Below are 14,835 nucleotides of genomic sequence, written 5' to 3'. Positions count from 1 at the left end.
GTATACTGTACGTGTGCGTGTGTGTGTGTGTATATATATACAGTACATACTTACATAACCTCATTGTGCGTGTGCTTGAAGTTAGCCTAAGGGCCTGTCTTCAAGAATCTAATGTGCCTATTGACTGGAGCATATCATCTCATAGACTCAAATCGAGAGCATTTTATGTTGTTTGGTATTTTATGTTCTTTGTATATCTATGGTGCTTCAAATTAATAGAAATGTGCCGAGTACTGTATGTGGTCACGTGGATTTAGCTGCTGACAAAACCAGCCACACTCCCAGCAGATGTATAAAGAAAAGAACACACATCAGGCAGTTCTAGGACTGTGGAATATCATAAAATGTAATTTGCAAAGTGTTGCCCTGGAGGAAATGTCATTATAACGGAGCCTCAAATGTTCAACTGAGAGTTTTTGAGATGAATAAACCATGCGGTTAATTTGTGCTTAGAATACTGTCGTCCTTTTTATGGGAGAAGGAATATGGCTCCTTAATTTATGGTGATTCAGATGAATCATTTATTGCGTGTACAGGAGGCAAATTAACTGAACTCTGCTCAGTCCTCGGCTTGGTCTATTCCCATGCTTGATAGATGGCGATGAATTTACACACATCAGTGTTTGATGAATGACACTTGTCAACCAAGAGTCTTTAACATACAGTATGTCTAACTCGTGTGGTCAAGTCAAGGTTAGGTGAAAGCAGGACGGAAGTTGCAATCCAGTCACAGCAGGTTGTCCTACTAGTCACTTCCTCATACATTTTCTATCCCACACAGCGGTGCAGAGCAAACAGGGGGAGCGTCAAAAAGTTGAATTTGGAAACTTTATTCAAATGAGAAGCGAATTTCGGCGGCCAGCGGCCAAGTAACAATGTAGCAACCGTGTCTGCATTCAAGTGACACTTGACATCTACTCACTCGAGACTGACAGAATCAAACTTCAATATGACTCGATGGAGAGAAGAGAATTTTTATGGCAAAGTTTTAAAGTAGCAGTTGTAGATGTGAAATTAGTCAAGATTGAGAAACTGCATGGCCTATTTCTCGTCTAAAATGTTATAGACAAGCTGGCCAGAGACGGGCGCCGAGTGTATGCACTTCTACTCCCCGCCTGTCAGCATGGCTGCTGGCTTAAAGCCGCCTGGAGCTCACATTGGACCACAACTAATCTTTTAACGGTGATATCCTATATTAAAATTAGCTAATGGGGGCGGGTCATATATAGGCATGTCACTATGACTCAGACATAACCATGAACAAACCTGATACGCCCATATATAGGCATACATGGAGACCTGGTTGTCAAGGGCCACAGATTTGACTGCTATGCCCGTATATGGTCATGTGCATATACCGTATGGGACCGACTGACTTCACTCGTGGGAGTGCGGTGCCCGCTCGAACCTCATCTGCCTTTAAGAAAATGCAAATTCACAATGAATAGCAAATACGATGCAATTATATATGGTAATAACAGATTTAATATACTGTTTTGTTGAACTGAAAACAGGGAAATACAAATTTCAGACAATCCTCTCCTTTGTTAAGGGTTGGAGCGACACGCTCACAAGCAGCAGACGTTGAGCGGACAAGCTTGGTGTCTCACTCAGGGCATGTGTTAACGCACATGCATTTAAGTAGCCTTTGGGACCAAATGGTAAGCCATGTTACACATATAGGTTAGGAGCCTAATTTCTGTTTCTGTAGCGTGAGGCAGCATGATGTACAAGTACATCCTCCAGGCCATGATGTATAAGTACACCTCTTCGGCATGACGCTAGTACAGAATGTCGCAGGGACTTATCCCCAATCCAACCCTTGATGCTGAGTGCCAAGCAGGGAGGCAAAGGGTACCATATACACGAATCCACGGAGCGCTGCCCTGCGCACAGCCATTGCTGCGGTGTCAACGCTCCGCGGACGCGACACCGCAGCAATGGCCGCCTACAGGCAGCTAGAGGCAGCGCGTCTGTGGATTCGTCTATAGGTAGGTCTTTGGTATGACCAGGCCGGGGATTGAACACCGTCTTCCCAATCGCAGGGCGGACACTCTAACCACAAGGCCACTGAGCTGGTTGGCTGATGTCTCACTCAGTGCATGTCTAAACACACATGCATTTACACCAGTGGTTCTCAAAGTGGGGTCCGGGGACCCCTAGGGGTCCTTGAGGAGGTTCCAGGGGGTCCCCAGCAAAACATCACTTTAACCAGTAACTCTATTTTATGCTTCACCTACACAAAAATAGCCAATGTACTATTTTTGAACAATTTAGAAAAATGTGAACAATCTTGGAATAATGTAGACGTTTTGTTACACAAATCTTCTCTTCTAGGGGTCCCGGGCACAACATATTTTCAGGCGGGGGTCCTTGTTGTTTTTGAACATACCTGTAATCTGTGCCCTCCACAGGTGTCCATGTGTATGTCCGCATCGCCTCATCAATGTACCTCTGTTGACCAGACAATCAACAAAAACAAAGCTCTGACCGGTGCAACAATCACATGCTCAATTCAAATTAGACCGAAGCCGCATGTTTGATCCAAAGCATGCAGAGTGAGTTAACAAGTTATTAGAAGACCAGTCTGGAAGGTGCCATTTTGGATAATGATTGAGTCTCATATATTGATGACTTGCCTCATCAACCGACTTAATGAGTGTCTTGATTTTCTTCTGGCCCGGCTTGCCATCAATCATGTCTCGACGGATCTGAACAGGGGAAAACCAGACGGGAGAGCACAAGTGTGTGAGTGAGTGTGTGAGTGTGTGTGTGTGAGTGTGTGTGTGTGTGTGTGTGTGTGTGTGTGTGTGTGTGTGTGTGTGTGTGTGTGTGTGTGTGTGTGTGTGTGTGTGTGTGTGTGTGTGTGTGTGAGAGTGTGGTTAAACTAGCAATAGTTTGTTGCAGCTAAAAGGCCCAACAGAATGAGTCCTAAAGGAGAGATAAATGCGATGATGTTCTCTCAGTACCTGCTCCTTGTTGCTGTCCTCCAGTTCTGCATCCAGGAAATCCAGAGTGACGGGTTCTCTGAAGTTAATGATCTGAACACAGGAAAGGGTGGGGCAGGGGGCATCAGTTATTAGGAATAAAAGCCTGCTGATGGCGTTGCTACTTTTTGCACCTTATGTCTAATGTCATGTTTATACAGTACCTGCTGCTATATGGACCTGCGGATGTTCAAAGATCTACAAGATCACAGCGCAGTGAAACACGATGTGAACTTGTAGATCGACTATTTTCAGTGCACAACACTGCCATGCAACTGCAGTGTAATGTCAGTATACTGTATGAATCAGGTATTATACTTGAGAGAGAGACAACTAAAGCTGTGTATGAATGCATTGTATTGTTGCACGTCCAGTACCTTGGGCTGCAGGTTGGGATGCAGCAGCACGTAACCGTTTGGATCGATGGCGAAGGTGTAACCGTTGGCTCCAAGCTGTCCAGGAAAGAGGCATGGTTAAAGCTATAATCCGGGAGTTATTTAATGAATAAAATTAAATGTTTTAACCCACCTGTATGGTAGAGAATGTTAATGCAATATAACTACTATATCTGCAGTGGTCTACCTACTCTAAATTTAGACCCCGGTGTCGGGTAGAAAACCGACAGGTTGACTATGTCAATAAAGTTATTTGACGCAGGACACTATAGATGTAGTCTATAGCGTGTGCAGTGTGTGGGTTCGCTCACCCGATACGTTGGAGTCTTCCTCTTGATTTCATTAATGCCGATGTCCACTCCCATGACCCCGAGGATGAGCTGGTTCTGTGAAAAGAACAGTGTTCTCATTACAGCATTGCCATGTCCACTTACTACAGGCATGTCCAAAGTCTGGCCCAGGGGCCAATTGTGGCCATCGGGCACACTTTATATGGCCCACAGCTTCCTTCCTAAAATGTATTATTGATAGGCCGACAGTATAGTCATGTGAAATTCATATATTGCAATTGTGTGTGTGTGTGTGTGTGTGTGTGTGTGTGTGTGTGTGTGTGTGTGTGTGTGTGTGTGTGTGTGTGTGTGTGATCATGCTGCCTATAGTCGCTTCTTTTGGGCTTGTTTTCGTATACCTGGCCGCTTGTTGCTCTCGCAAAATCTGGCAACATTGGCCATGTGCCAATTTGAAGAATCAATAGATTAGAATGAATAAATGAGCAGTCAAAATGTTGAACTGTCACACAGGCTGATACTGTGAATGATCTTTGTGGGACCGCAGCCTTTTGCTTGCCATCTGATTATTTTGTCCTTCGTCGCTGTCGGGCAGAAACCTCTTATATCCATGTTTTTTTTCCCCTCGTAAATGAATGCCATACTTTCGCACACTGCAGTGTCACACACAAGTAGCAAAAATAGCCGATCTGCAAGCTCAATGCGATGCGACGTGTTTTGGGCTTGTTAATTGGCTATTTTTTTTGCTATTTTTTAATTTGAATCCTAAAAAGTAACAGTTTTGGACATATAAGATTTCCACCTGACAGCAACACCTTGCTAACTATATCAAGAGTATCAAAACACGACTCTGGCCACGGATGCTGCAAAGAGCAACATCTCACAGTGTCAGTTAAATGGGACAGATACAAGAGGAGACGAGCTGATGTAATGTCTGTTGTCACCTCACGGGGGAGGTGTTTGCCCAAGTTGAGCAGCAGCGGCTGCCTGGGATGATGATGACACCATTACAAATGACTGATGATGTCGACATGATGGAGGTTCCAGGGATAAAAATATAATCATTTAACCGCCTCCAGCAGGTACTCCAACTGCTGTCATGTTTAGCACTACATAAACTACACATTTGTCATATTCTCACTATCTCTCCCTTTAACACCACAGGTGTTAAAGGGTAGATAAGCCAAATTCACCCCCCACCCCCAAAATAATATTGTACGGTACTTGTAGTGTGGCTACCTTGGAGTTGTACGCGTCAACAGTGAGGTTGAAGACAGGCACGGTCCCAGTGATGACAAGGCCCAAACCCTGAACAAAAAGAAAAAAGAAGCATAGATGAATTCATAATCTTATTTTGCTTTATATATTGCATTATAAATATGATTTACACAGCAATGTGTTGAAACGTAAATATTTCCTACTCCCGATTTGCCCTAAAATAATAATAATAGCCAATCGACAAGTCAATGTACGAGCTTATAAATCTACTATTTGCACTCGTTTGGGTCCCGGGGAGACATCAAATTTATGATCTTGAGCTAAAACGTTTGGGAACCCCTGCATTTTGCCACGGACCTCCATTTGATACAATTATTTATCTTTGGGTCCCAAATCTACCCTGTAACAAGTGTTCATTTAACTCTGAAAGTGTACAAATGGAACCAAATGGACCCGGGACCATTTGGTTCCATTTGTACACTTTCAGAGTTACAGACCTGTAAAGGTCCATTCGGACTCCTGATGGTCCTTGGATCCGACGTTGAGAACCAGTACAGTACAGTACAGTACAGTACAGTACAGTACAGTACAGTACAGTACAGTACAGTACAGTGGATCGATAAGCTGTTATGTGTCTCACCAGCGCGTCCTGATAGACATTTGTCCATTGGACCTGCTTGGCTTTGGGCCCGGCCAGCACCATGGGACGACCCAGGACATCCAGGTACTCCTTTGATCAAAACAAAAACACAGTTCAGTCAGACAACACACCAATAGATTGAGAACGTTAATAGCTTGAGAACAATTTATTTATAAAGTGCAAATACAACTGTGAATATTATATTTGTTGTATAAGCCTCATATGGGTTTCCTTTCTCACCTGCACTTATTTCTGTGTCTTTTAAATAACTGTTAACGTATGTACTGTTTTTATTGTGCGAATAAATAAAACAAAACAAAACAAGTTCTTTGGCGTTCAGGCTCCGCTATACATTACTACCTGCTCAGCACATTAGAAGACGACCATTTAAGAGCACGGAGATATAGATACACCTATAAGAAACCCACCCAGGGGAAAACAGAACCCTTAGGGAAAGCTGAGCCTACCGGTGGTGCTGGGGTGGTGGGAGCAAACAAAGCACATGCAGCTTTCAGTAGCACTGACAGCAAGAGGGAGTACAATGAATCAGGTGAGCTTAAATAGTGCTACAGTATATATACTTATTTGATGAATGCCATGTTTAAATTTGAAACCTAAAAGCCGAACTGCGACACGTTGTGAGCTTGTAGATCTGCTATTTTCGGTGTGCAATAGCGGTGCACAACTAAGTATAAATTGGGCATAACCCTAACCCCTAAACCTAACCTCTAAATGTCTAACACTAATTTCCCCCATTTTCTTAAAACCATAAAATAACCATAATCTCATGTGAGGATCAGGAAAATGCTCCTCACAATGTCTATTTTCCAAATTCTACTTGTGGGGACAATTGGCCCTCACAAGTTTAGTAATACTAGCACACGCACGCGCATACACGCACACGCGCACGCACGCACGCACGCACGCACGCACGCACGCACGCACGCACGCACGCACACACACACACACACACACACACACACACACACACACACACACACACACACACACACACACACACACACACACAATCAAACAGGCTACTTTGTTTTGTTCTTTATAGAGCATATCGTGTGCAGGCGTTAACACAGAGAGTCTGGATGGTTGTATATGTGAACGTTTCAATCTGTCATAAAACTATAAGAGCCTGAACGGCTTCCTCCTCCCTGTCAGCACATTAAACCAGTGGGCCACCGGGGGCAGCGGCGTGCAGGCTCTGGGAGCGGTGCTGGAAAAACATGCATTAACCAAGTACTGAGATTTTTTTATTTTATTTGTAGAAATACTACAAAGTAATATCTGATCTACAAGTTCAAATGTGAACTTGTAGATCAGCCATGTATCAGCTATTTATCAGGTATTTTAAGCTATTTTAAGCTATTTACGAATAGCCAAAGTCTAAAATAGGGCATAAGTGGTTAATCCGTGTTTTTAAATAATAATCTAAATCTGCAAAGTAACAGCTAAAGCTGTCTGATAAGTGTAGTGGAGTAAAACAATATTTATGTACATCTCAGAGGCAATATTTGCCTCTGAGATGTAGTGGAATAGATCGTATAAAGTACCGAAAAAATGGAAAACAAGTAAAAGTTGTACTTAAGTACAGTAACTTGAGTAAATGTACTCAGCTACTCTCCGCCATAGGGCCATATAACCATAAGAGCCTGTCACCACATTAAAAGCAGTGATGCCACCGGAGGCGGCAGCAGCAACAGCGCGCAAGGCTCTGCGGAGACATAAAAAAAAAGCCTGCAGTCTTCAGCCACTCACGGCTGTTTTTCATCATTACGAAGGAGCTATTAAAAACACATTAAGGGTGTCAATGGTACGACATGCAAACAGGCCATCCTCCCCCAGTGGCTCTCTTAACTGTCAAACCAGCCACGGACGGAGGGAGGGGTGACAAAGTCCCCACAGCTAGCCGTAAGAGAGAGAGGAGGGGTGAGGGGTTATATCTACTAGTCATCCATCATATGTTCATCATCATAGTCTTCTCTATAGCCGCTAACATGGACTCCCGATAATGTAGATGTGTTTTGGGGGTTAATCGTATATTGATTCGGTGTGATTGGTAAGACTATTGAGTGTGTGACCTCTTGACATTTTATATATATAGAGAGAGACTGAGAGAGATCCCTCTGGCTTTATTTGACCAATGTCCATCACCAGGCCTTACCCTATCCCATCTCCATTATAACCCAGGTGGTCCGGGGGGGGGGGGGGGGTCCCCAGCAAATTTGTTAATTTAGCATCAAAATCAGTTAACCACTTTAACCCTGTTTTATACTAATCTATTCAAAAATGTGCCGATCCACAAGCTTGTGGACAATACATCGCAAATGAACAATTTTGAAAGATTTTACACAAATCTACTATTATGGGGTCTCTACAATTGTTTTTCAGATGGGGGTCCGTGGCCAAACGTTTGAGAACCACCAATGTTTTTGTTCTTGTGTTGTGTGGAAAATAGCCGATCTAACGTGTCACATCTCGACACGTTCTGAGCTTGTAGATCTGCTATACTTTCATAAATGTTCACCTATTAGGTGTTCAGGCCTTTGCGGCCTTCATACCTAGATTTCCAGGTGGTCTCCACATATGGGCATGTTACGTCTGTGACATAATAACCTAAGACAAACAATGTAACGTTTTGGTATCCGTTAACATAGCGTTTGTGATGTCCCGTCCATCCCGTCCTCGAACATGGACATTACCGCGATCGTCCGTGATCCTCCATTATCGGCCAACTTTGTCAACAAGTAAGGTTAGGATGTTGCTGTTTCTTGTTGTTACTGGGTCCCGGTGGTCTAATCTTTTTTTGCTTCGATGCATTTATTTCATGTTTACATGTAGATTTAAAGGAGTAGTTCACCCAAAACATTACTTATTTTCTATCAATTACAAACCCCATGAAGCCTTGAATTCATGGAGATGTTTTAGTTTTTGTCCCATTCCTAAGCCAATAATTTGATGATGGGGTGGCTGGTCAGTAGGAGACTCAATTGAGTCAATTGAGTCTCCTCCGCTGGTCATCAAATTATTGGCTCAGGAATGCGACAAAAACAAAAAATCTCCATGAATTCAAGGCTTCATGGCGTGTGTAATTGATAGAAAATAAGTATGTTTGCCAGACCCAAGGGGTCGGGCTTACATGAGGCTTTGTACCTGTTTCGTCCATACATGGGCATGGTCACTTTGTCCTCCGGCCCCAGCCAAAAAAGTCTGTCCCCCTTTCGTCCATACATGGGCATAGACACAGGCTGACACGTCATGTGAAGTCCGGTGACGTAGTGCTCTGATCTTATAAAGTACTTATTTTGGGTCTGGCAGAACCAGGTCTCCTGGTCTTGTTTTGGGTGAACTACTCCTTTAAGCTCTGACATTTATGTCAGGCATACTCTCGTACGTCTGGAGTCTGGCTATTCGCTTATTTTGGACTGAAAATTATTTCTGTTAATTATTTTTGCTCTGTTGGAAAATAACGGGACCCGAGATCACTAGCTCTGTTTCACATGGGGTCACATGGTAAAAATGTCACTTTTTAGGACATTTTGCATTTGTTAACTTTGCGTTGTTATGACGTCAGCCCGCAAAGCACATTTAATAATGTAGGATTATAACACAACCAAAACTGGGACACCAGGTTGGAAGTGGGTAAATTGATGGTGTAGAGTTCTGTTATTAAATTAGCTACAGCTCTCTTCAATATCGTACATATTTAATATTTCTCACTGGGTCAAATATAATGTACATTCACATTAGCATACAGCAGGTACAGCATGCGGCAACGGTAAAAAAAAAACACACAACTGCAGTCGGCAAATTTCCATCAATTTTTACAGTGAAATATAGGAAGTGCTATTGGCACCTTTGTGACCCCGGTTCCAATCCTTTTTGTATCAATCATGCACACACACAAAAGGGGGCCTCCCCGAGCACAGAGCTATTTCAGTATTACACTTTTGACCGTTTGTTATTCATCGCTTGAGCACTGAGGTGCTGACAGGCGTAACCTATTCTATTATTAGCTCGCTAAAAGTCCGGTTTAACGCGCCACAGGGAGATATTCCATCAGGGCAAATGACAGCCAGACCTTTTCACGGGATATAGGGGAAATTTTCCGCCTGACTAGAATAATCTTTAGAACAGTAAAAAAGCCAAGCGAGCAGGGGATAGGTGGGCCAAAGGAACCGGAGCCGCACACGACTCGAGACCAGGCGGCAAGCATTTGCCGCTGGAAATGAAGCCAATGTGGAAGTACTGAAAAAGTTCCTATTTATCGATATCACAATGAAAACAAATTTGTAAATGTTTAAAATATATATATATATATATGTCATAGGTCAACATTTGGCGAATATATTTATATTTTTTTCACATTCATCATTTATTTCTTTTTTGTTAAATTGTTTGAGTAGCCAATCATTTTTTACCCCCTTTTTGTTCCAATTTAGTTGTTATGCCAATCAATTCCTCCCCACAAATATTTCTGTGTTGTCACTGCTGTTGTATCCTACTGACTCAACTGCCAGTGAGGAGCCCCCACCGGGAGGACGTAGGGCCTTCGTCCTACTCCTCCCGCCCAACACTCCCTGCTGACAGGTGCCGCCCCAGCACGTAGGAGTACGTGCAATGGCAATTATCACCCGCACGACTTCCCTCCCCCCAACACGGGCCAATTGTGTTCGCATAGACGCCCGACAAAGCCGGATGCACCACGGTGGATTCAAACCCACAACCTCCGTGGTGGTGAGCAGGGACTTCACCACTGCGCCACCCAAGCGCCCTCATCAATCTTTTAATATTAATGTTATATTATCATTAAAATCGTAGTATTTTGCCAATTATTTTGGGGCCGGACCACTTGCAATATCCTTACGGCCCCGGGCCCACAGTTTGGGGAACCGCCGTCCTACACACTTAGATCTGCATGGGTCAGAGAAGGGACATGGCGCTCGCAAAGAGGGGTCACGACCCACCACGGATGAAATATTGATGCCGTATATCTTAGCCGGCGAATAACCCTGACACACGCCAAGAACAACTGTTCGCATGTGAGACGCAATGAAAAGCGTGAGCGTATGAATAATAATTCGGGACCGCCATCTGTTCTTTGATGCTGACGAGATGTCGCGCTCCCTGTCAGGCGCGATGAGGGCACGCGCCGTTGAAGGACAGAGTATGGTTAAATAACATTAAAAACCCAGATGTGTCTGCTGGCACTGTGTGTCGTTGCTGTCGGTCAGAAACCTTGTATCTCCGTATCTTTCAAAAAGATATTCGTAAATGAATGCCCTACTTCGTCACACTACAGTGTCACACAAAAGTAGAAAAAACAGCAGAGCCACAAGCTCGCAACGCATCACAATGCGCCGCTTGCTTGGGGGAGAGATTGCATTTTGACCTTCAGGGTCAAAATTTTTGTCAAACCAGAAACAGGGGTTGTGTCAAAGGTTATGTCTAACCTAGACACAGGAGCTAAACATCTCAATAGAAGAACAGAGAGACCAAATACAACCACCCAAATTGTATAAGCTATATTGTATTAACATACTCTACCATACAGATTGGACAGAATTACATTGAATTAAGAATATTTGCTGACGCTGCTGTGGTAGGAGACCAATGCAAAACTATATAAAAGAATAATATAAACCACTCTCACAGTGTAATCACTGAGAGGCCTACTGATGATCCAGAGAATGTTTTAAAAGTATAGCGTCTTGTTAAGATTGGTCTCCTATTAACTTCAATTAGTAAAATATTGGATTATTGGCTCAGGAATGCAACAAAAACAAAGAGTCTCCATGTATTCAAGGCTTCAAGGGGTGCGTAATTGATTGAATTGAAAATTACTAATTTTCTGGGTGAAGTATTCCTTTTAAGTGTGTCTGTGGGTTTTATAAATATTGAACCAATGAAAAGTATAAACAAGAGCTTGTGACTAAATGATAACAACATCGGATCCACTGGAACTCGGGTTCTTTTTTTCCATTCCCTGAAAGGAATAACCATTTTGGACATGCAAGGTTTCCACCCGACGGTGACGGGCAGAAGGACAGGAGTATGGTTAAATAATAGAAAAACCCCACATGTGTCTGCTGGCCGCCTACTGTATATATGAACGGTCCTCAGCCACACACACACACACACACACACACACACACACACACACACACACACACACACACACACCTGCTGCAAGGAAAACCTATTAGATTAAGTGGCAGTTCTCGGAATATAAATATACGCCTGAGTTAATGGAACAGCTGACGGTCTATTCTGGGGGGCCTGATCGCTCCGCGGGGTGGATGGGGGGGGGGGGATAGCACCCCCCACGCACCCCTCCCTTCTTCTTCCCCCCCAGCAAACTGAGTCAATTTCTACATCTGGAATGAGGTTATCCCAGGGGGGTCTCTACACCCTGCTTGTGCCTCCCAGCACAGGGAGGAGGGGTGGGGGGTGGGGGGGGAGCAGTCATGGGTGTGTGTGAGACGCCTGAGGTTTGTGTGCACGTGTGTGTGTGTGTGTGTGTGTGTGTGTGTGTGTGTGTGTGTGTGTGTGTGTGTGTGTGTGTGTGTGTGTGTGTGTGTGTGTGTGTGTGTATGTTTGTACTTGTACCACATGTCCCCACGAGTATAGAATTTGAGAAAGAGACCACTTTCTGTTTTATGGTTAAAACATATTTTTAGGGTTAGATTTAGGATTAGGAACAGATTCTCGGTTGGGGTTAGGGTTAGGATTAGGCATTTAGAGATTAGGTTTAGGGGTTGGGGTTAGAGTTATGCCTGTTTTATACTTAGTTGTAATTGCCGGTATCGCGCATCGAAATTGCAGATCTACAAGCTCACAACGCATTTCAGCGCGACACGTTGAGAGCTTGTAGATTTCTTTCCTTCAGGGTTAGGGATTTTTTTCTTCCAAAATGGCGTTTGTCCTCACAAGTATGTAAGTATAGTGAGTATGTGCGTGTGCATGTGTGTGCGTATGCATAATATCACATATTATGTGAGAAACGCAGGGACTGAGGGGAAGATGAATTAAGCAGCTCAGCGAGCTTCTACACAGATCCTAGGAGACAGGACGGGGACATGAGCGTCTTTATCTCTCCATCTCCACGTTCCATACGTCCTTCCTATAAACCACAGCCATCCTGCTGTGCTCCCATATGTCAGTTCGTTATGGAGTATTTACACACATATCTGCAAATCTGCATATACTGTACTTACATTATCATCAAAGAAAGTCTTTGATGTTGAACTTTGGTAGAACTTTGGGTTACACGGCTATCTGGGTGTGATATCATTTCTTGTGTTACCAGTGGCGTCATTTCAGCAACGGCTAAGGTACGGCAAGGTCACCTGACAGCATCAACATCGATAGCTCATTTCATTTCATCTACGACATTTTTCAGGCCAAGGACCCCTTAGCTGAGAGAGAGAGATAAAGCAGGGACCCCCACTATATTGTTTAAAATTGTGTTGCAGATTAAACTTTTCCATAGATTTCATAGATAGCTTCATTGTTTGACAGCACTATCATTGCTTGTCTCCACATGATCTGTTCTATTAATATGTCGGATTCACGTTAATGTGTATTTTGACATTTAACCACTTATACCCTCAATACTTAGTAAACTTGACCTTTGGCTCTGTACTTGGCGAATGTTGCCCCCAGAATAGGGATGCTAGGGTTCAAGTGGTTAATGTAAAATGTATATAAAAAGTTGCTATCACACAAAGGTTTGGCGGCCCCCCTGTAGTAACTGTCCCCAAGGTTGTGTTCTTTCCACAATATATCCTGTATATACTAATGATTGCAGAAGTCAGCATGCCAACATTGTTAAATCTGCAGATGATTCTGTGATTGTTAGTCTTCTGAGTGATAGAGAGGCCAGCCATGGCTCATTTGTAGATGGTGTGAAGAGGCATTCCTACAACTTAATGTCACAAAGACTAAAGACATGTGCATTGGTTTTAGACCATCTCCCTCAACTCCTCAGAGTTGTGTCATAAATGGCCAGACACTGGATTTGGTAACCACTTCGATTCCATAATTGACAATCGTCTGAAATTTTACACTGGAATGGTGTGTAAGAAAGGTCAACAGCACCTCTTATGTTTAAGGAAGCTAGACACATTTCAGGTGGATAATTCATTGATGATTTTGTTCTACAGGGCTTTCATAGAGTCTGTTATTTCCTTTTCTGTCATTTGTAGGTAACCTTGGCGTTAGAAATGACAGAGAAATGCCCTTAACGGGGGTTGTGAGGGGGCCTAGCAAGATTGTGGGGGTACAAATCAGCTGTCTGAGTCATATATATGACAAACAGGTGCTTAAGAAAGCGTTATCTATTAGAGCAGACAGCTCTCATCCCTAAACCCTGGCCTGAATACAGGCTCTTGCGTTCTGGCCAACGGTTAGAGGCCCCTGCAACTAGAAACAACAGGTACAAATTCTCATTTATACCTACTTCCATTCATGCTATCAATGATGGAAGCAGGAGGAGGAAGCTGTTGTTCAGTTGTAGGGGACAGTTGACTTGCCCATTTCCATCTGGGAGGATGGTAATGATGAGCTGTTTCTCTTTCTTTTGTTTCCTATGGTGCAATATGGTCGTGGTCTGCTGTCCACTATTATGGAGGTGGTGGGTGGGAGGTGGTTGTTATTGCCTTGCTGCTGGGGACACTTATACTTATACTATAATAAGTAGCATTATCTGGATCTTGTGACCATGTCTATGTTATTGTTTATGTACTGTATGTTTATGTATGTTTAATGTGTTTTAGAGTTCTTATTATCTGCTGTAGCATAAATTGCCCAGTTTGGGACATAATAAGAAACTTCACCTTGACATTGACCTCTGAGGACCCCCTAGGGGTCCCGCATGCCCTGTTGAAGACCCCTGGTCTACAGGCTAAAGCAACAGCTACAATGTAACATGACGAATTTGCGTAAATGCCTTGAGACAACTTTAAAATGCAGTCTATTTTTATTGAAGAATGCATCCAGGGATGACAGCTTCTTTTATCTTTTATATCCAACTAAACAACTGTCATGAGAGAACATCACCACTACCTCATTATTTACAATGCACAGCACTGACCTGAACCCACACAGGTGGAGCATACATTGATCAAGATCAAGAAATAGTGTAATGCCTTGTGAAATCTGTAAATTTGTTCTGATTTGCCTTTGTAGTTATTTTACAATCATTTAATGACACAATAATCAATACGGAGACATTTCATAGATGTATTTTAACAAGTGAATTGATATTTTGACCAGGGAGCCAAGCTACAGTATGG

The 14,835-nt window shown here is 43.2% G+C and overlaps 1 protein-coding gene across 2 annotated transcripts in view; it reads right to left on the bottom strand.

The window, feature by feature from the left end:
• The window catches only part of cacna2d2a (calcium channel, voltage-dependent, alpha 2/delta subunit 2a), a 291,322-nt gene that overhangs the window by 17,975 nt on the left and 258,512 nt on the right, over window positions 1-14,835 (bottom strand). For both annotated transcript variants that reach the window (XM_080424714.1, XM_080424715.1), the window contains exons 15-21: window positions 5,528-5,617; window positions 4,909-4,977; window positions 3,694-3,768; window positions 3,365-3,439; window positions 2,970-3,041; window positions 2,640-2,711; window positions 2,393-2,454 (exon numbers count right to left, since the gene is read on the bottom strand). In XM_080424714.1, coding sequence (XP_080280840.1) covers window positions 2,393-2,454; window positions 2,640-2,711; window positions 2,970-3,041; window positions 3,365-3,439; window positions 3,694-3,768; window positions 4,909-4,977; window positions 5,528-5,617 — 515 coding nt within the window. The remainder of the gene's footprint in view (window positions 1-2,392; window positions 2,455-2,639; window positions 2,712-2,969; window positions 3,042-3,364; window positions 3,440-3,693; window positions 3,769-4,908; window positions 4,978-5,527; window positions 5,618-14,835) is intronic.

Source organism: Gymnoscopelus braueri (genome assembly GCF_963280865.1).
Source record: "Gymnoscopelus braueri genome assembly, chromosome: 3".
In the NCBI taxonomy this organism is placed as follows: domain Eukaryota; kingdom Metazoa; phylum Chordata; class Actinopteri; order Myctophiformes; family Myctophidae; genus Gymnoscopelus; species Gymnoscopelus braueri.
Note: the sequence above shows the minus strand (reverse complement) of the source record. Positions and strands in the feature narration are given on the sequence as shown.